The following is a 23,127-nucleotide window of genomic DNA, read 5'->3' as shown; positions in this document are numbered from 1 at the left end:
ACACCACACAGCTTGGTGTTATCAGCAAACTTGCTGAGGGTGCGCTCGATCCCATTGTCCATGTCGCTGACAAAGATGTTGAACAGTGCTGGTCCCAGTACCGACCCCTGAAGGATGGCACTCATCACCGTTCTCCACTTGGACATTGAGCCATTGACCACAACTCTTTGAGTGTGACCATCTAGCCAATTCCTTATCCACCGAGTGGTCCATCCATTGAATCCATGTCTCTCCAATTTAGAGACAAGGATGTCATGCGGGACAGTGTCAAATGCCTTGCGCAAGTCCAGGTAGATGACATCAGTTGCCCTTCCCTTATCCACCAACGCTGTAACCCCATCATAGAAGGCCACCAAATTTGTCAGGCACGATTTGCCCTTGGTGAAGCCGTGTTGGCTGTCACCAGTCACCTCCTTATTTTCCAATATCAATTTAACACAGTCACTAAAAGGTTTATATGCTGGTCATTCATAAACAGAAAGATACCAGTCATTCTTCATCTCCCAATTTTACCTCCTCCCTTCAGCAAACAGCAATATCCTTCCTTAGCAAAATGAATTTAAGGTTAATCTTCAATTTGTTTGAATTGCTGTATCAATTTATTTTCTTTTTCTTCAAACCATCCCTTCCATCAGTGTGATGTCCATGGAAAGTGATAGCTTTTTAATTTAACATAACCTTATCTCCACAAATCCCTCTATTTGCATTGTCACTGTCTGCACAATCATGCTAAACAGTCCACATTATGACACAAGGAATTCTCTTAATTACCTTGACCTGGGTTGTTTATAGGGGGTAAGTGCTCTCTCCTGGTGCTCAGTCCTCATTCATTATAGCAATTGTATAACTTGTCTTTAAAGGATGAAATTCAATCCATTTTTAAACATCTTGATTTTTTTTTTTTCTTTTTGTTTGAATGATTTAGTTTAGTTAATAGAACAAATCAGGTGGGAGAATGACAGGGCACTTTGGAAACAGCTAACAAGATTTGGAAACAGCTAACAAGTTGTGGCAACAACTAACATAAGATGTGCCAGATTAAAACTTGCAAAATTACTATTCTTTGAAGTTATGTGAATAATATGCAGGTGAAATATAAAAATATTTAAAAAGGTTCATAACATAACTGAATAAAATTGGAGAGATTTAACATGCAATGATATGTTACAAGGCAATTATCTTAAAGGAAACTGAATGAAAGTTTGCTTCAGGCTTCCCATGCTATTTTTCCAATGATTAAAAAGAAATATTTATCACGTCTTACAAAATAGTGCACTATGTGATGAATTTTGCACTCACTCTACACCATTTCTTTCCTTTGGCCTGTTTGTTCTGGTCACCAAAGTGTTCTGAAGCTTTTTAAAAAAATAATAAAAACCCCCAACTTCAAAACCCCCAAACTTTGTGCTTTATTTGTTTTTCTTTCATTTTGCTACAGGATAGCTTTCAATCTTGGCCTTGAAAAGGCAGGAAATTAATCTTTATTTCATTTCACAAGGCTTAGAAAGGTTACAAATATTTCACATTTGCAGTCATTTGCTGATCTTCAATTACAGGCAAAACAGCACCGAGTTAAACTGCGTCAGAAAAATCCTAAAAAGTTTCTTGTTCCTCAAGTCTTCTGAACATATGTGAACAAAAGGCCAAGAGCATAATTTCATAAACTTCTCTTTTGAGCTCTTTTCCCCTAAAGGCAGATTTGGAATCTGTGCAACTTAATTCACAGGCAACTCTTTCACAAATATGCCTTTCCAACAGAAATGAAGTCTCTTGTGAGTTTCACCGCTTTATCCATCTTACTATTAAAAGCTACTTGTCTTCATAAAGACCAGTCCAATGATGGTCACATTAGTTCAGGGAATAATAAAACCTTGGTTTGAATTCAGATTATTTTTTCTGTATTCTTCAAAGAATAGAACAACAATATCTGTGAGGGGTAGTACATATAAAACTTTGCAAAGTCTACTCAAACACAAGATACCTCTGAAAGAATACATTTGGATGGCTTTAGGAAAGCAGCTAAAATGATGTGTAAAACTAGGAGATACTTCAGTGTTTCGGAGAGTTCTTTTGCTACGTTTTAACAAGCTAAAAAGGTTTTTATTTCCATCTGAAATGCCAAATGCACACAGAGCTATCAATTATTAGGGTCATATTTTTACTGTATGGGACAGCCCAATGTTGAGTGTTTTTTTGAGTGTAGCCACTTTATTTAAATCTACAAATAAACTTGCCTTTAGTGAAAGAAAACAACCAAACAAAAAAGCCCCTCAAAACAATCTTCCCCTCACCACAACACAAACACATCCACCAGCTAGGACTAGCTTTAGCATGCTTTTTCTAACCCAGAAAAAAAATCTATGCAAGCACGTGCCTTTGCACTAGGAAGGATGTTCTCAAGTGAGAGCTATCAGGAAACAATTTACACGGTTGAAGATCCTTGTAACTCACATCCGTTAACGTGTCTACAAAGGTACACTATATTCTCACACAACCTTTATCTCAGGAAGAATTAACTTTAAAAAAAATAAAATGACTGCCCCATTCTCATTAGCATTTTGACTTATCACATGCTAGTGAAGAGACACCTGCAGTGAAAACACATAGTGAACACAGTAATCGGTGAATTTACTCAAAATTATGTATCAGTTTGATAAATACTAACCATGAAAAAGAAGTATTTGAAAAGAGTAAACTAACATTTACATGAAGCATTAGCTAACCAAAGGTAATTGGCAATCAACTAATTTGAGTGACAGGGACTAAAAGTTTGTCTACATATACTCTGCAGCACTGCTTTAATAAGGTTAATTTCTTCTGTGCTGACATTCAAATTTATTGCTTACAGATTAATTGGCTGAAAAACAGAACCAAAAATCATGCTGCTCCCTGGCTGGATGGTTTCTCACAGCTAGAAACTGAAACAAAACACTGTAAACCATCTTAACTGAAAGACCTTTACGCACTGGCATCTCACATGTTTATGACTACAAAGGAAATCTTAATCACATTAAACCAAATTTGGATGCACTGCCAAGTGACAGATTCACTTACAAATTTCTGAGACTAAAGGATTGATCATCTTGCTGCAAGAACATAAATGAAATGTTACATTTTAAAACAGATTCTTCCTTTTTCTTACTACTATAAATTCTAGTAACAGTAAAAACTATACAGAAGTTTAAAAGATTGACTAGTATTGGAACTGTATATTAGCATTTGGTCAGTACACAGTGATTTCTTACACACATATCTTACGATAGCACCAACCCCTCATCTTTTTAGAAAATATTTCTGTCCACAGAATTTTGGAAAAGAGATGACAAGGGAAATACGTAAGAAATGTAGGACAACGTACAAACAAAAGCCAAACTTTATCCCCTATATTCTGGTTGTGGGAAGTCTAGATGTGATCTGAACATAGATTTTACAACACAAGCTGATATGCAAGAAGTATTCCATGTATTTAACTTTCTCTTTGCTTTACCTTTTCCTTCCTTTTCTTTCTCTTTTCCTTCCACTAGCATAAAGTATTAACAGCTATGGAATATAAGTACCTTACATAGATTGAGCACATTTCAATTGAGATATATAAGGATTTTTTTCTTTTGTTTAAATCTGACTAAAGACAATGAAAAGGAACCGGTGAGCGTCTGCATCTTCTCTGAAAACAACATTATTACACTTCGCTTCTTTGTTAGCTATTCTAGCTGCATACGCCATTAACCAAGTGACCCATATTTCATCCTTGAAAAAGCACAGTTACTTAGAAAAAACTCTCATTGAACATCGAAATACTTGTGACGAGTCAGTGATTGTAAAACTGTTCACAGAAAGGCACTAAAGTCCTTTATGAAGCTTATTACAGTACCTGTACAGCATAATGTATGAATGTATTATAGAACTTCAAAAAGTATGTTTTTGAAGAGGCTCTAAAGAAATAATCATACTATGTTGATTCATACAATATATACATATTCTTTTTATAAAAAATTGTGTGCATGCATGTAGGTATATATATACACACACAAATGTGTATATTCACAGAGATATAGGTGCTCAGAGTCTAGATCTACTTATCCACACATGAATTCATTCAGCTTGCTTGGGGATAATTGAAGATAACGGGCATTTACCTGAACATTTGTAATCACCATTTCTCTAACAACATAAGCAATCGTACAATCTTCAGAGTGGCATCTGACACGAAAGCTGCCATATTCCATTACCTCTGGTGGATCAGGCCAATACTGATGACATTTGGTCTGTAAAGAAAAATTAAGAACATGTCAAGACTGTATACAAGCACTTCTGTTTCCAGCCTACCCTCCCTATGCTATGGCTCAGGGAATTCAAGGAATGGTATAAAATCTATTCTGGTTTCTTGGTGAGGTGTTTACATTCAAATTGGAAAATAATGTGACAACATAGGCTAAATTATCTATAAAATTTGTAGTAATTTATAACGAAAATTCAGGTAAACTTCCTTTTTCTGGTTCACTTTCTAAAGGCAGATAGATAGGCACAGCTAGTCAGTATACATGCAACTTTTGTAGAAACATTCCTAATGCCAATATCTATTCCTCATTTTAAAAGGTAAGCTTAGAGCAGCGCTGATCACAGAAGGTTTGCCACCTCATTTCCCAACTAATCAAAGGCTGAAAATCTATTGTGGAATAGACTGAAGTATTTCAGTGAGATACTAGTTCAGTGAAATCCTTGTCCACTGAAGACTGCTCAAGTTTGCCTATCAACATAAAAGTTCCAACATTTCATCCCAGTAATTAAATATTCTCATCTTCCACTTCCACTTCCAACTCCAGTCTTACAATTAATTGCCATCATGTAACAAATATAAACCAAACAGTTTCCAAGTATGAGTCCACTGGACTTATGGAAAAGGCATACTAAAGAAAAAGTCCAGCTGAGTCACAGGGAGTCATAAAAAAAAAATATCTTGACATAACTCCTCAGACATTGTACTGAAAAATTTATTCAGTTGTGTGTGACCAAAACAGCTGAGCTATAATTGTCCTCTTCACTGCCTATACATTTTAATAAAAACAGTTACTGGCTCCAAAAGAAACCCAACAAATTGATATTCCCAACACATTTATATTTCAGCTTTGGTTAATTTGAATTCTCTATCAACTTATCAACATTGCTTGTGCCACCTATAACTTTTTTTGTTCGTAACTTCTTTTTTAAAGTGTGGCAAGAGCTGGAAATTTTGTAATGCTAAAATTTCATAATCCTACCTTTTTTATGGCTCAATTTTCAATGGCTTGAAATCCAAATTTTACCCTTTATGCCTGAAACTTTTACTGTAGTAGTCTATCAAAAATACTTTCGCCTTTAAATTTAAGCCAAAATAATGCATCCATTTCTAAAAAACAAACATTACTGTTGGGGGAAAAAGATGGTTTTTATCCTACAATGCAAATCTTAATGCCATTGAAAAGAGATAGTCTAGAATGTAAAACCTCCAGGGTTTGGGAAAAAGTATGGCAATTGGGATGCTCTGGCAAGAACGTACATCTTTTTTTATCTTTGAAAATTCACCCACAAACTGGGCAAATGTAAAACATCTCTGAAATAAACAAAACTCATAAAAAGTGTGTGGTGTATAAATGTGCCAGCAAGATGGTTAGAAGTTAGCAACAAATTACCTTGAAGATTCCAACTCACTGGGCAAAGTACAGACCAGTATTAATTTGTGTTTCTCCTCAATACAATCTGTTTTGTCTGCAATACAGTCGAAAGATGAAGGAAGCATTCCTGTGCCAGATGACGTTCAATAATGTCCATCTCCATGAATAGCTACATAACCTGACCACAGTTAAAATCTGCTGCTTTTCAGCTTTCACACTTTTCATACATTTCAATGAGGAATTACATTGTCACTTAACTGTCCCTACTTAGGTCTCTAATCATTATGCTGTTTATGACCTCACTCTCTCTTGCTTTCCAAAAACTTGGGTTTTGATTGGGATGCCAGATAAATTTGATAATGTAGGAAATATAGATAAAGGCTACAGTGAAGGCATACAGAAGTCACCATCTCCTCCACTTCTTAAAAAAAACCCAAAACTGTTCAGTTTTCAGCTTCTAAAACTTCAAATCCAATCCCTGTATGTACATTAACCATCTAAAAACTTCATCTTTAGAACTACAAAGGATACATTAAATCAGAGTACAACAGAATACACCAGATACTGCCTTAATTTTCACTGTATTATTCTGAAACTAATGGAGTGCTAGAATTTATTTAAACAGAATTAAAAGACTTATCAGAGCAATTCTAGGAAAGAATCTGCAACAAATAAAAATAAGCAGGTTAAATTCTAACTGCCAGCATGCTAAAACTAGTAAGTACTACAATGGCAGACTCTTGTTTGAAGCCAGACTGCAGGTTTTGCTCAACCTGCTCAACACTTCCAGACATCTGCTGAACTGTTAGGAGACCAACTACAACATGGAGCCTGGTTCTCAGGGGGGAAAAAGGACAGCATGTAATGGCCTATTTTAGAGTTAAACAATAGAAATAAAGTTTAAAGGCATAGTACATTTCTTCAGCATACAAAGAACCTGAACACTTACTCGTCCTCGTTCAGTGAGAGTTGTTAACATGATGATCAGTGACAACTTGTGATCCCAGACTACTTGCCAGAAGTGTGCACATGTGTGTGGAAGAGGCCCCTGAGTAGCAATGTACCTGTTCACAATGCCCGCAGAAGGAATTTCCATCTATAAAGAGAAAGAAAAACCCTACGTAAAGTTTGCTTTCACTACTCAAGTACTGTTTTTCTTTAATTTAGCATTTCATTCAAACAGAGGAAGTTTTGAAGGAAGATTAAGGTGGCAAGCTGAGCAATAAGACAATCACGATCATAATTTGTTATGTGAAAAATCTTTGTATATTTAAATTAAACCAGATGTATACTATAGATACTATAGTCCATCATGCTGAACTAGGAAGAGATGACTAATAGTGAAAACGTGTTTGAAAACTTGAAACTACAAAGCTTTCCAGATTTTCTTTAATATTTAATGAGCAATAATGGTATGGTATACAAAAGCTGTTTATTGCCTGATACTAGACACAATAAATTAATAGCTGATTCTGTGATTTAGGTGTTTAACATAAGCATCTGACACAAACACATATTTTCCCCTCTTTTCCCTGTTTCCCAGTCTACACACATGACTAGGGCAATCAGGGCTCTGGTTTATCTTCTGGACCCTTCATAGCATAGGTGGTAGGTCATAAGCCATTCTAGAGTAAAAAGGATTAGTTTTACACTATAGGAGATAACCTCAGCATTCACAGTATGTGGAAAGGTAAAATAATTTTTACTGGTTAAAGACCCTGCACATTTCATTTCACAAAAGAAACTTTTACATTATGAGTCTTTACATCTTTTACATTTACAAATCCCCAAAGTATAAAATGAAAAACCGTTATTCCTTAAAAAGGCTAAATTTAGTCTGCTATTGTAATACAGAAAGTGAACAAATGCAGGTCTCTCTATGACTTACATTCACGTAATTTGCATTAATGTAATCTTCATCTCCTTGCAGTATTATCCTTGTGGCATCATCTGCACACAAAAAAAACCCAAAGAGGGAATCAAATTAGCAATTAAGGGGCACACTTTCTTTCTATTAAGTAAAAAACCTGAAGAATTGCAGACACACAAACAACAGAATACAAACCAAAATAGATTACCTTTTCTAAAAGAAAATGAACAATTATATAACTTTGATTATATAATGACATCTTTAATCATGAAGTTCAATACAACAGTTTTATATCATTTAGAGGATAAAGCAAAATAGGCAGAAAGTCTGTACTTAATACTCACAAGGTAGAACATCTTTGTATCTATTCTTGTCCATATTCTGAGGTACCTTTGCACATGTAACAGCCAATCCTGGTTTCTTTCTATAAAGTTGCTGCAAGACAGAATGAAAAATGGTAGAATTTTGAGGGATGTGATTATGCTATACACACACTAAATAGACTAACAGGAAAATACGTAGACTGAAAAAAAAATCATAAGTTATGTTCTTTAATCTTTTTCCTAATCATCTGCAAAATTCACCTGAGAGATTTTTGTACTTTTTACCATTACAAGAATTTCTGATATCACTAGCCCATCATCATCTCTGGAAGAACTTAAAAAAAAAAAAAAAAAGAGGAAGTGTGTTTCCCTGCAAGGTTGCCTTTTTCTTATAAAACTATGCGCCAGAAGGAAAACAGAACTGAGGGTGGAAGAAACAAGCAATAAAAGACATCAGAAGAAAAAAAACAAACAGTGCAGACTGATAGTTTCTGGAATCAACTGTAACCCAAAGAATTCAAGCAAACTTCTATTCTCTGGTCTAAACCAGCACATCCAATCTGCAAGTACCTGAAAAAACAAAGCTTCAATGTATCACAATCTCTTAATACGTGACTCTCCTTCTTTTGGGCCAACCCCTATCTTGCAAACTTTATCTGGAGTAAATGTAAGGCATAGAAGTGTATAACTAAAAATAGATTTTGAGGTCAAAATGCATTAAGTGCATTGTATAAAGACAACAAAAGGTACAGAGGGGGGAAAACAACAACAAAATAAAAAAATGCAATTATACAACTACAGTTTTTCTGTATTTAATATACATGAAAGCAACTTACAATTGAGTTATTAACCTGGCTGTGCCACAGTCTAAATACTTCATAGAACACTTACCAAAGAGCTTATTATATCTTACATGTTTAATGAAGGTTTAGAATGTGGTTCCACACATAAAATGGAATGAAACAAATAGGAGGCTAAAATTCCCCTACTTGGGTTGAGAGAAAAGGAATAATACACAAAAAAGTTTGTTCTTCTGTGAGATTTACTGAATCCTAAGACTCAGTATCACAGCTCACCATGTTTTTCAACTTGAACAGCATGAACAAGCCATATGAGAAGAGAACTTGATAATACATGTAACCAAACAGCTTCTATCAGTTATAACTCAAGTTCCATTTTACTAGAGCCAAGTTGCGATTTCTGTTTTTTTAGGGAGACAAGGAAGAATAATTTAAACTTCAGTAACAATTCTGAAGCTTCATTATTGTTGCCTGGCCAAAAGTCATTTGCTATTGACAGACTTAAATTCTGCTAAAGTGGAGGAAGGTATTCTGGAAACACTTGATTATTCATAGTCTACTGGCTAATTATTTACTATTTTACTCATGTGAATGGAGAGTTGAGAGCCACCAAAGCTGATGAGGTAATGCTGCAATTATCTTTGCTTTTGAAGGTCACTAAAGAATGAACTCAAAGAAAGAAGGCCACTCACCTGTCCCCTAGTTTATTAGATTTCAAAAAGGTTTTAGCTTTTTTTGACACATCAGTAACATCCTTTTATAAATGCTGTCAGGAAAAGTCATAAAGGATCAAATATCCTACGAAGATTATTGCATGAACTTTGTGCACAACTTCAGTCTACAACTTTGACAATTAACAAAGCACTGAAAGGCTAGTTCATATCTTTTGAGTTACTGTTTCAATAGCCAACACACTCATTACTACTGCTGCATTGCAACCAGCGCTGAGGATTTTGGAAAGGAACTATGAACCACAGTCTACAATTCCTTGAAAAAAGGGGAATCTTAACTCTCAGAAATCTTGGAAACAAAGTGAACCTCATAAAAAGAGTGGTCATCCAATAAGCAATACCACAACACTTTAGCCACCAACACTGAATCTTATGGCATTTGAAAAAATAGTGAAGGAAAAATATAAAAATGGGGAAAATGGTATTGCTGTTCTACAAGTTTTCAGTGTCAGAAAGGGTTACTCCAGAAATCAACAATGTGAAATTTATGTATCATAACCACCAGGGTTTCTCCAAAGTTACTATAAATGTTTGGATCCCTGACAGCAAAACAAGCACAAACATACTTATGCTGTACTCCCTTGCCATTCGAGAGGCAGCTGAATTATCTTTTGGAATTTCTTATGCTAACACTGAAGGAACTAATTTAATAAACCTAAAACATTTTATTAGTCAGTTTTCTATGACATTCCTTGCTAACACATTGAAGAACATGACAAGCATTAATTCATTAATCTGTATAGCAGTTCTTCCAAGTCTCGTCCTATATGCAGGGGAATCTCACCTACGAAGTCATTTGCCCAAGGAGTAACTTTCAGTGTTTTAGATTGCCAGGGAGAAACATCACAGAACTGGACATTACAAATATCCTGCAAATGGAAATTAAGTGTAGGAAATTATTCCTACACTTTCATATCAGCCTCTAAGAGAAGATGATCAGGAATAGTCAAGTGGTCCTGTTATTCCATGAAAGAAGGCAAACCATGAAAACTTGAAAACCTAAGTTAAGGTATAAAAGATATTTTAGAAATGTCACTGAGTGGCATGGAAAAAGAAACAAAATACAAGACTGAACTCTGTCAAAACCCCACTATTTTACTCAATAAAAGTATTAGGAAAATAAATTAATTTAGTAAGCTTTGGGTACTTGAGCTAGAAACATGTTAACTAAAACACATTTTTCTCAGCAGATGATGTTTTATGCAAGACTGATAACTCTTCCCTATCTTAAGTAGTGAAGGGTGAAACTGATGGGCAAGTCACATTCTTGCTCTCTTGAGATAAGACTGAATGGGAGCAATGAGATTTCCAATTAATTTACGTTACTTGGTGGTCATAGCTATTGATCTGTATTAATGGCATTTGAGAGTTGAGTATTACCTACCTCAAACTGAATAAGGACTGTCCCACTTTCCAGCCCCTTCCTTAGCTGTTCCATAGACTCCTCCAGTGTATCACCACCATATTCGGAACAGATAGGAATAATTGATTCTGGGAGATTGTGGGAATCAGCTTCATCTTCTGATTTAGGCTCCACAAACTGTTTAACTACTGAAAGACGTATTGAAAATTAAAATCCGTTACATACAGCATTACTGTGTTTGCAACACATATTAGAGTCTACCAGCCTGCAAGAACAACAAAGTCTGCAAAGACAAGGTCTCAGGAAAGCAAATAACAGCAACACATTTAACTGCATTTCTTTATGTGCTATAGTACTACTAAGTACTATATTTAGTACTATATATAGTACTACTATACTACTAAGAGTGAAATGCCCTTGTGACCTTTAGGAAGATGAAACTTCTTAAGGTGCCTAACTATGAAAGCAAAGAACCTGACTTCCAAGCATGAAGAGGTTTTTTGCTGCAACCTTGTCTTACAGAAGGAACTTCTGGACAGTCTAATGAATCACAATATCCACCATGGTAAAAGCCAAATGAGTTTTGCCTAAAAAATTTTAGAGTGTAATTAATGGAATAGCTCTATAAGATAAGTTCATATAAGTTTGGACCTCCAGCAGCAAAATGAACAGAAACATACTTACATTGTACGTCCCTGCCATTAGAGAAACAATTGAATTATCTTTTGCAATTTCTTATGCTAACAATGAAGAAGCTATTTTAATAAACTAGAAAAATGTTTTATTAGTCAGCTGTCTATGACATTCCTTGCTAACACACTGAGGAACATGACAAACATTAATTAATCTACACAGCAGCTCTGTCTCTGTATGAAAACTATTGTATTACCAAATGTGTCGAGCTGTGGTTTTTCTCTGCAGTGATCAGAACGGCTCATACCCACCAAACTACAGAAAACGGGGAGCTGCTCATACTCATGCCCATACAAATGACTGGCATGGGGCTACAGGTTATCTTTAGCTATGAGCTGAGACTTCCCTTATCTGCAAGTAGAAAGCATACTAGAAAAGTTAAGAGAAGACTAAATATTGCACAGAGCCAGCAGAAAGGCCTGCAATAATAGGAGCAGGACTGTGGTCAGAGAAACAAGACCAAGAGCCCAGATCTCTTCTCAGAAACTAAGAAATTTTAAATAAAGTAAATGCTACAGAGGTGCACAATGTTTAGGCAGTTTTATTCCTTCCTGTTTCCCAGTGATGTATAATCCCTTCAGATTTTTAAGTCTTAATGTAATCAGAAACTCTGTGCAAAGCCCTTCCATAATCGTGTGTGTTAAGGTCTTACCATAGCTCTTAAGGAAAGTAAATAATAAACTAGAAGTTTCACATCAACTGAAAGCTCCTGGGATCTGCGGGTGTTTAAATATTAAGCAAGCAAAACTGAGCTTCCCTGTATTTAAAATGTAAAGGCTTAAGACTCTGCATATTTCAGAGACTGTCTCCTGTTTGCTGGCAGCAATTTAGCAAGTAGCCAGCACAGGTCAAGCTCATTGTTGTCACAAATGTGTATTATAAGAATGAAAAGAAGGAAAGAAAGAAAAGTAAAAAAAAAAGAAAGAAAACAGCTGATTTGACTTGTTTCATGGTATAACTGAGCTGGGGATCAGCCCATGGGTATTTGTAAACCTGCAATTAGTGATTTGTGAAATTATGCTATATTTACAAAAAGAGCTTTTGCAAGGAACCATATGTTCTTATAGATTTTTAGAGTTTAAAAATAAGAAGAAATTCAAACTTGATAGAGTCTTTGTTGCAGTAGTAAAAGCCTATCATTAAAACTAGTTGTACTTGTAATTCAAAATGCAGGGAGATCTACTTTTTAGTGCAGACCTATGCCCAGTGCACTGAAAACATATTTACATAAATAGAAGAGGGTATACCACCAAGCATAAGAGCAACAGTCTCACAAACATTAAATACGAATAAAATCAGCCCATTTACCTTTCCTCCTGACCAAAAGTGCAAGCTCTCTCGTGTGAGATTCTCTGCTGGCTTTTATGAACATGACCACCTGGTCATGTGTGTGCTCTGAGATATCTCGGCCATTAATTAATACTATCTGATCACCTTCATTCAGTTTTGGAATGCATTTATCAGCCTGTTTCAAGACCAAAGAAACGTATTAATGTCATTGCATCCAGTCATACAAGCAGGAACACATCAGGATATTAAGTTTATTATGTAACCGAAGTCTTCAGAGCTCTCCTGACAAGGTTTCATCTTCTGTACCAGAAGTTCTATCAAAGCATTCAGGTCTAAAGCTGTCTTACTTGCTTTAAAGCCTCTCAATGAAGATAAGAAACAGTTCAAACAGCATATTGACAGCTATAAAAAGAATTCATATTTATCAAATAGCCATCACCAGATTGCTCTTAAAGACCTAAATTTCAGACTCCAAGCCTCAATAACCACTGGTTATAGCCACTTGCAAACGAATTTCTGGAAGAAGTGTTTTGGGCACACAAGATGACACACTTCAGTTTTTATGCAGTGAATATTGAGAAGTCCAAACATTATTTCAATAAACATAACTTAAGTAACATGATATTCCCCCAACATGCACTTTTTAAAATTTAAAGAAATCCATACACATTTCGTATTTTTGTTATTTATCAGTCTTGTTTGGTGGATATCAGACGATATCTACAAATGGAGAACGTTCTTCCTCACTTCATTTACTGAAAGTTTTAACAAGAAGATGCAGGTAAGTACTCAACCTATGATGCTCATGTACCCTGCATTTGAGACAAATTCCTTTGCTCTGTGCAGGGGAGAACACTAAAACAAGGTTTTCCCCATCCCAAATGAAAACTTACATTATGTCTTGTCTTGGATACAGCAATTTAGACCAGCTGCTGAACTCTAGGGTTTGTTTGTCTTTTTTTCTGCCACATTTCTTAGCATGCTTAGCTCTAAGTCCAGTGCAAAGCAATTCAAGCCATGCCCAGAATACGATGATGATACTACTATTAACCTAGCACTGCCAAATCCACCACTAAGTGCCACATCTACACGCCTTGTGAATACCTCCAGGAATGGTGAGACCACCACTTCCCTGGGCAGCCTGTTCCAATGATTGATAACTCTTTCGGTGAAGAAATTTTTCCTAAGATCCAATCTAAACCTCCCCTGGCATAACTTGAGGCCGTTTCCTCTCATCCTACCACTTGTTCCTTGGGAGAAGAGCCCAACACCCACCTGGCTATAACCTCCTTCAGGTAGTTGTAGAGAGCGATAAGGTCTCCCCTCAGTCTCCTTTTCTCCAGACTAACAACCCAGTTCCCTGAGCTGCTCTTCATAACACTTGTGCTCTAGATTTCTTTAATGCCAGCAACAGGTTTCCCCTGAACTTTAGTCATCCAATGTTATTAGCCCTATCAAAAAACCACCACCAATGCCCCAAATGTGAACAAGATGTTCTCATTAGCCCCGATCCTGATCATGCCTTGTACTGATGGCTCCCTAAAGTAAGTTTATCAGTGATTACTATACTACCAAGTAAAAAATCAGAAGAGATAGAAAGGAGAAGTGATAATGATAGAACCAACATGAAGAAAAATGCAGAATAAAAAAAGAGGCAAGTATAGGAAGAATAATATAAATTGGGAGCCACTTGTGTCAGAGAATAAACTAAAAGGAAAGAAAACTTAAAACATGCATGAGTGCCACAAAACAGATACAAGAGAAAAGGAAGAAGAGAGGGGAAAAAGATGTACGCACAAGAAAAAAAACCCAAGCAGAGAAACTGCTTAAAAAAAAAAAAAAAAGGAATAGTTCCCCCCAACTTTTTCCAAAGAAATAAGGAAAGAAAATAATGAAGCATAGGGAAGACTTAGAATGATTAATTAAAAAAGACAAATATAGAGAAGAATGGGAATTAGGAACAGCCATGGTGCTCTTCAACACTGACTTAACTAGGTATTCACAACTGCCCTAAAGCTCCCTTACCATGTTTTGTACAATTTGCAAAGGCAAGACTGAAGAATACAACTATGAATGATTGATTTAATCACTCTAAATATTAGTGAGGTATAAAATACTCTCTCTGAAATATAATTATCTGAAAAGACAAGTGATATAAAAGACCATATCAGGTCAGTGTAGGAGAGTCAAGAAGTCAACAAGAACATGGAGGGAATGGTTTCTGATCTCCTACATTTGCCTGTAATTTAGATTTTTTTTGGCTGGTTGCTGGCTATTATTCTTTATTACAGAAGGAGATTAATACCTTTGCTCAGAGAAACTTGTTAATCATGCGACATGTTAATACCTCAGCTCTCTTACTTGAATCATCTGACTATATAAAATATATCTTGAAGGAGAATTAATTCCTTCTATGTAAGCATAATTTGTAGATTTTTCAGATACTGAGCTTTTCCAGACAATTAATTATATCAAAGATTTCCTGTCCTTTTGACACACCCAATGTTTCATTTTATGCTAATCACCTTGTTATTGCTCCAAGAAGCATGCATACTAGATTTCAATGAAAAGCTCTATTAAATAAAACCACAATGACTTCTTTAGCACCTTAGGACATTAATACTGTTTGTGAAAACAGTCAGTATAGGACTTTAAACAAAAAAAACCAAACAAAACCAAACCAAAACCAAACTTGCAATAAATAGCTGTTCTTCAGATATAACGCTCTCCCACAACAGTTTTGGCTACTCTGTCATACATCTTCCCAGTATATTAGATTGCTGTTGTATTAGAGGGGGATTTTTAAAAGAACCTTAGGACATGAAAGAGAAAATACTATCTTATTTTGGTGACTAGATTTGCTTCCCCTCCTCCACAAAAAATACAGATCTTTTTCCAGGAAAGTGGGAAAAATTGACCTACAAACCTGAGAAATAATCTTAGAAAATAACACTAACAAACAGCATCCCTGAGAAAAATTTACAGGGTAACCAGTAAATCTAGAGCAAGTTAAAAGAGTAGCAAATACAATGAAGGAATGGCATCACTGAGCTAAAATAACATACAAATGTATCCCATAGACTGCTTCGCTTGAACTTTCAAATATCAACTACATTTCATTAAACAGTCAAGAACAGGTGAAATTTAGTTTATGGAAAACAATATAATCATTGTTAATATTGCTATACTCTAAAACTAAGTATGTTTTTTTTCCTCTTGCTGTAAGATGACATGATTTCTATACACTGCTGTTTAGTATATTGTATTGGGTAACCATTTCCAATTTATTCCCTGACCCTTGATAACTTGCTCACTTGGTGAGACTTGCTCTCTACTAGGCTAGAGAACTAATTGGTCACTTGCATTTATGCCTGTGCCACTATCTGGAGACACTTAAATGAAGAGTGTAAGTTAGAAGTCCAGCCCTTTTCCAATGCAAGAGAAAAAAAAGAAAAAAAGAAAAAAAAAAAGGATCAGTACCTTCCAGAAGACAATCTGCCAAAGGAAATCGCTGCCTCTGGAGAAGCATCTTTCATTCTCTGATTGAATGAGCCTTGTTTGCCCTACATTAACTTCAGTATCTCAAATCACCCTTAAGAAGTTTGCTAGCTGGTCCACGAAAGGACTGTTAAAGTCCTGTTTAAAGGACTGTTTGATTTTCACTTTGTGGATTTAAGTTATAATGATAGTTTCCTACTACTCTTTTATTCAAATAATAACAAAGGAGTGCTATGCACTGCGTAAGTTAAGCCACAAATCATAAATGTGACAAAAACAATGTCTCAAACAATCTGTTTTAGCTTGATTTACATCATGACATCTAGATATCAGTCCTGTGACTACTTATCAAATTTCAAGAGTCTACAAGATGCAGAGTACATCAGACTTTTAGAAGTCAGCCAGCAATATTTCCTATCAAGTTTTTTAATGAGAGCTGGGAAATACACTTTGGAAGAAGGTGAGTGAAAAAAGAAAATTGAGATAAGGTATGTCCTCACAAATTTACATACTAATTATTTAGAAAAACGTTACCAAGATATTATATTTCTATTATTATTCCACAATTCAACATAAGAATTCAATGGCTGTACTGATTCTGATGAATGTTCCACCTAGTCCATAAATACTTCCATAAGCAAAAATCTATGGCAAAATAAGAACAGAGCAAACATATTCTGTGCCCTCTCTCCCCTGCCAAGTACTCTCCCATCCTGAAAATATTTTTAGCCCTAAGGATTTCCTCAGCCTGTTGTGGTTTGTCTATTCAGTAACTGTCAGCAGGTTTTTCTCCCAAGTATTTGTCCTCTCCTGACCACCCACAATATTATTTTAAGCATAGCATCCTTTGTCAAGGAATTTCACAGGTCTACTCTCTTATGCATAAAGAACTACTTTACTTCACTAAGCATGAAGAACCTGACTTTCACTAACTGGTTCAAGAAACCACTGGTGAAATCAATTTTTAAAGAGAACAGCTCAGCTGCTATCTCATACTGGTTATGGGAGTCCAAATTCCTGTGTACGGTGGAGAGAGTAATAACGGAATGGATTAAAAGTCTTAAGAATTTACTTACAGGTGATCCTGGCGTTATTCTTGATACCACTAATGGCATTTTTTGATCTACACCACCCTAGAGGAATGTCAAGTAAATAACAACCATAAATACATCATTAAGCATAAGAAGCATTTAAAACAAGTAATTGCTTATTTTTGTTTTTATATAAACTTTATGCTCTGTCATTATAGGCAGAGTTGGTAAGACTGACTTTCCATTAGTAAATGGGGGGGTGTCCTTAGATCTACCAAGTTCCAGAAAACTAGATCCAGTGTCTTTGCTTGGTCATATATTTTAACAGGCAATAAACAGATCAAATGCAGCATTTATTCTAAGTCTATCCTTCAAGCAAGTCTAATTCAACACTTGAACTTGCAAGGTGGACAATGTTCTTCGATGTTGTGACGAACCTGCAAGGGTTCAGGTAGGATCAAAGTGCCAGATAACTGTACTCCATTATTCTCTTTACATGATGTTCCATCACTGCCCCACCAATAAATGTCCAAGGTGAAAAGATCAAACTCTGCCTTGATTTTGATATTACGGTTACTTTACAGTACTGTATCTGCTTAAATGGAATTACAGTGAGGGAAGGTACAAAATTTACAATAGTCAGTTATCAACAGTAATTCCCATTTTCTTCATAAATTAATTTTCACCTTTCCAATATGATTTTTAATGGCTATATTCAATTGGATAGCACAAACTATTTAACTTGTTTTATAATACAGATGTCCAATTTTCCAAAAGTTGATGCCTTAAATTAGGCTTCCAAGCTCGTATTTAAGCAGCCAAACAGGCAGTCTGATTTGGAAATGTGCCATGCCCATAGCATATGTAACTAAAACCCACAGAACTAGTATAGGCTTATTTCTGTAAATGTTGGTTTAGCATTAAAACCTCTTGGTCCATAAGAAACTCCTGTAGAATACACTGCTTTCTCCAATGCATTGCACTAGAAATGAAAAATAATCATAAATTCATAGTATCTCTATAAAGCATTTAAAAATAACTAAAAGATTGCTGGTTTACCTTTAGATTAAATCCAAACTTCCCATCTTCATCTGGTGTGATACGCACCAAAAGTAAATCTCCCTCAATTAGGTCATTCTACAATATATAGAAAAAACAAGCCAAAACTTTTCTGATTTTTAGAAGAAAATAGCAGCAAATTAGAAAACATTTCATCCAAATTTTCATGTGCTGAACAAGAATACTTACTTAAATCCACATTTAAAATAGGAAGAAGCTAAGTTTACAGAATATAATTGTAAACTTTTAAATTATAAAAATAACAACATAAATAACAGCAAATATGTTCTCTGCTTGCTCTATCCTAGCACTGTTACTCTCATCTTAGCTTTTTCAATTGATAGCTCCTATTAAAATTGTCAAAGTGTTGTCTTTAGTAAAGGTTACTTAAAAGGAAAAAATACCAGGCACAACACATTTGAATCAATTCTACTCTAAGGACTAGGAAGTGACTACTTTTTCCCCAATTTTTCTCCTGTAAATGAGTGCATTGGTATCTTCTGCAAAAGATCCATGAGCCAGAAGGACTAAAAGCAGCTGCTGGACAGGCAGGTTGGGAAGCTGTTCAGCACCCCTCTGGAACAGGCTGGAGAAAACAGAGGAACGATCCTCTACCATAACGTTAACAGGGAGCAGCTGATCTCTAGTCAGCGCAGAATTCGAAGTGTGATGTTTAGCCATCCTGAAGAAGGGATGCCTGGGATAAAGCGGAGTTGTGCCTGCTATCAAGACATGTAGCAACGTGAATGATCCAATCTTTCCCCTTGGAGGAAGTAAGATTTAATCATGTAAGGATTCCCATTCCACTAGGAACTTCCCCTGCAGATGCTTCTGGAAGCCTGGACACTATGGAAATCAATACAGTTGGCAGGCTTGCCTGTCATACTGTCTACACAATCTTGGATAAATTTCAGTAGTAAGACAAGATTTATACTTATTACTGCATAAAAATCTCTTATCCCGAAATATAACCACAATTTTTGTGCCTTCTTAATCTACAGTTCAAAGCTACATTCAGTACTAGTTTTGACTTTAAAAGCCTGCAGTTGAACATACCTTATCGCAGTAGTACTGACTGGAATCTTCCGTTGAGCTACTTTTCGTAACGTTATCGTATGTTTCTAAGAACTGTTTATCCACCCCTTCCAATGGGTAAGAGCCAGAAGTGTTACCAACTCCGTTGGGAGACTGAGCCAAGGCTTTAGGTGAGATACGGGTCAGAGAACTTGGACTGTTTCCCAATACATTCCTTCATTTAAAAAGGATACACAAATAGTACAAAGATATTGTTATCCAGATTTTTAAATTAAACATTAAAACACACAAATGTACTGCCCAGAGCAAGCAAACTTTACACTTAGATTTAATGCCATTTTTTGAGGTGCAGGGTAACAGGATTGGAGTATGATCTAAGCCTATAATTTGATCAGTGGACATCCAGAAGAATGGACAAAACAAAACCAGAGTAGCAAAAACATTTTTAGCAAAATATTTGGATGTTAGCGGTGAAAGGCACTGTTGCAGAGTTACAGGAAATCACAGTAACAGGACGGGAAATAGGAAATGAAGTGACAATGAAAGGCTTCATTACACTTAATATATTCTGTCATTAAGGTACTTATAACCATGTAGAATGACCCAGAATTGAATTGGGGTGCAGATCTGGCCTAGTGATTCAAGAATCTTAAAATTCAAGGATAATAAAAGTCAGTAATTAAGTACCTCAAAATTTTATAATTGGCCATGTTGCCTGGTGGTGCTCCAGGACCTTTCAAACATTCATTTAGCTACATGCCCTCTTATGAAGAGGATGAAATGCAGACCTCTAATACTACTGATACCCTTCTTTAATTGGGCCCAACTTACAGATACCATAAAAACTGCTCCGTCTTTATAAATACCACATAACAGTTTGTGAAAATCTCTGTCCTGGGGAAAGCTCAGGTAGAGCTCAGACGCAGTTTTCTGTAACTAACACAGAGCATGGTGTATGGCAAAACCAGAGTCCTAGCTACTTGTATTACCCCACTGCAGACAGACCTTTCACTTCCATGATAGACCACCACGCTCAGCCGCAGTACGTATTTCAAGAACACCCTGCGCTGCTACTGACAACCCAGCACTGCAATGAAGTGTATTTCAGCCTTGGAAGTACACGTGCTGTTAGTTGTTTATTGCAGTTTATCCCTAAAAGCAACATCAAATTCTCACAGGGTTAAAGTAGCGGAAGTATATGCAAGTAAATCCTGGCACTGAAATTTGTAGATTCAAACATTCATCTCTGCCCTGGTAGTAGTCTAACTATATATGTGAGCTTTTCTGAAGCATTTCCAGTAGCCACTGCTAGCTGTCAATGAAGAAGTAATACTACACAATAGAGGAATGTAGCTTCTTAGGCTTTTTAACATACAGGACTTCCATTGCGGCAAACCTTCATAATGCAAACACTTCTTTCTCGGCTTGTGGAAATCTGGCTGCAACAAATGTAAACATTCTGAAAGGTGCCATCAAGCAAACTTCTTCTTACCATAGTATTTCTGACCTTCAGTTATACTACGTGTACTTGGCAGCGGGAATGAAGTGTTTTGCGCAACATTTGTGGAATTTTCAGTTATTACAGAAAACGTTTTTCCAGCATTTGGGAGATACTATTCACTTGGCACTCTCAATAATTTCAAAATACTTTGAAGCAGTGAACTATAATGACACTTAAAACAATTATACTGTCAAAATTGTGGTTTTATCTGATAGCTTCCAGGACATTTCATGATTCCTGTGGGGCCAGTGTTAACCAAGGAGGAACACTGTATATGAAAATAAATCCCAATAAGTTTTTCAGAACATAATAATTTAAAAACCAAACAAAACACACATTTCACTTACAAGTTCAAATCACAAATCATAATGATTTTTCAGTGCAGAAAAAAAAAATTAACAATACCAGAAAAATATGACAAATTCAGTTAATGCCTTCTGGCACTATATAAAGAGTTATCAGATAAAATTACGAGTGGATTTTTGCATCATTAAACTTTTTGCAACAGTTTTTAATCAATTTTTTTTGTGAATAGTGATTAGGGGTGTATAAGGACATAAGACTTCCCACATTCTAACCCAAAACCTTATTTTTGTTTCCCCAAAACTTTACAATTTTCATTGGTTTATCCATTTATTTGTGCCCTCTAACCACACAAGAGTGCTACTTTGAAAAAATCAGTTCAAGTTATGTATTTTATTATATATGTTAAAGCTAGAGATTCTATAGTACAAAGTTTAAAGAAAACTCACTTTGGTGATTCCTGTTCAGATGACCTGTTAAAAAACAAAACAAAAAAACCCAGTAAACGAATATAAGTTAAATCTTCAGAAAAGCAAGAATTAAATTCTACTAAAAGTCCGCATAAAAGCCAAAAGGTGTGCTCACAGCAAATTAAAGAATACTTAATCCTATGCTGAAAGTCTGAATCAGACAATTATGGAATTCATGAAACAACAAAAATCCCAGGACAGCTCTAACCACTCACTTCCACTTTTGGCACAAGCCCAACTACAGACAACACACATCTGCTACTGCAACTTGAACTATGTAGGAGTTTACAGAAGCAATTAATTAGCAAGACATGCTACGTCATTTAAGAAAGTTTTAGATGTGGATCACTGACTACAGACATCACTGACTGTATTTCGTAAAAAGCCAAACTTGGCAAAATCTTCATGTATAGGTAACAAGAAATGAGCATAGGCGGCTTCTGAAGCATGAAGTGCCTTACACCGATTCTCATAATATGAGAGCAGAACAGATGTTGACAGAGAACTTTATGACAAAGCATAACTAAAGCAGAAGTGTTACACAGTTGAGGACAATCTAGCATGGAAAAGAAATCAAAATTTGCAGTATACAGCATTTTCCAAGGCATGGAAATTAGCTTCATCAGAGATCACCTGAAACAGTGAGTTAAACAATCTAACATCAATTAAAACAATAGGTATGATACTAAAATAAATTTGAAAGTAAAGATTAGCAGAAAAGTGCTTGCAAAGCAAAGTAAGTTTAAGACAGACAGGATAGATAGCTTTACAAATTTAATTAAGTAGTGACCAAAAAACCTGGAGTGATATCAATCAATGCTGGAAAAATACAAACGAGTTTGGTTTGGATGTAGAATAGTTGAATTGTCAAGTTATAGGAGGCAATTCACAGTATACAGTTAAATTTTCAATTATTGTTCTCTAAAACAACTTCACTACTAAGAATTATGTACTATGTTTCATCAAAACTGTAGTAAAAATAGCAGCAGTATCAGTCTAGTGAAGTTCTTATATGTATTCTACAATATGAACAACTTCTTCCTTGAGAGGCAGAGATGATGAAGCCTAATTCCCTAAGAATTTGTGGAGATTTGGGTTGTACGTACTTTTTGTTTTGGTTTTTTTTTAAGCACCAAACTTTGTCTTCCTTGACTGCCATCATGCCCCCCTTGTGATTCCACTGATGTTCACTCCCACTCTCTTACAAGTACCTCCGGTTCTCCTTGTTTGCAATCCCCATTGTATTTTTACCCCCTAAGCGCCAGCACAGCAGATCCTTTGGGAACAGGCACTTACTTGCTGCCTGACCAGCCCACATCTAAATGGAACAAACAACCATTCAACTTGTACTGTAACCAGTCCGAAAGGATCAGCTGTTGTGTTTTTTTTTTCCTGCATAGTCACTGCTTTTCACTAATCTTGTAGAAAACTTTACATCTTTGAAAACTCCACTCCTACATTTGACTGCAATCGTCCAGACGTTCTCAAGTGGGAGTGGAGGCAGACAGG

The 23,127-nt window shown here is 35.8% G+C and overlaps 1 protein-coding gene across 5 annotated transcripts in view; it reads right to left on the bottom strand.

The window, feature by feature from the left end:
- PTPN3 (protein tyrosine phosphatase non-receptor type 3) overlaps positions 1–23,127 on the bottom strand; it is a 178,781-nt gene that overhangs the window by 17,501 nt on the left and 138,153 nt on the right. For all 5 annotated transcript variants that reach the window (XM_075744676.1, XM_075744677.1, XM_075744680.1 and 2 more), the window contains 10 exons: positions 21,598–21,621; positions 19,366–19,558; positions 18,310–18,387; positions 17,296–17,352; positions 12,740–12,896; positions 10,760–10,926; positions 7,866–7,956; positions 7,540–7,601; positions 6,601–6,747; positions 4,137–4,265 (listed from right to left, as the gene is read on the bottom strand). In XM_075744676.1, coding sequence (XP_075600791.1) covers positions 4,137–4,265; positions 6,601–6,747; positions 7,540–7,601; positions 7,866–7,956; positions 10,760–10,926; positions 12,740–12,896; positions 17,296–17,352; positions 18,310–18,387; positions 19,366–19,558; positions 21,598–21,621 — 1,105 coding nt within the window. The remainder of the gene's footprint in view (positions 1–4,136; positions 4,266–6,600; positions 6,748–7,539; positions 7,602–7,865; positions 7,957–10,759; positions 10,927–12,739; positions 12,897–17,295; positions 17,353–18,309; positions 18,388–19,365; positions 19,559–21,597; positions 21,622–23,127) is intronic.

The sequence above is a fragment of the Balearica regulorum genome, chromosome 2, assembly GCF_011004875.1.
Source record: "Balearica regulorum gibbericeps isolate bBalReg1 chromosome 2, bBalReg1.pri, whole genome shotgun sequence".
NCBI lineage: Eukaryota > Metazoa > Chordata > Aves > Gruiformes > Gruidae > Balearica > Balearica regulorum.
This window is presented reverse-complemented; position numbering and strand designations above follow the sequence as displayed.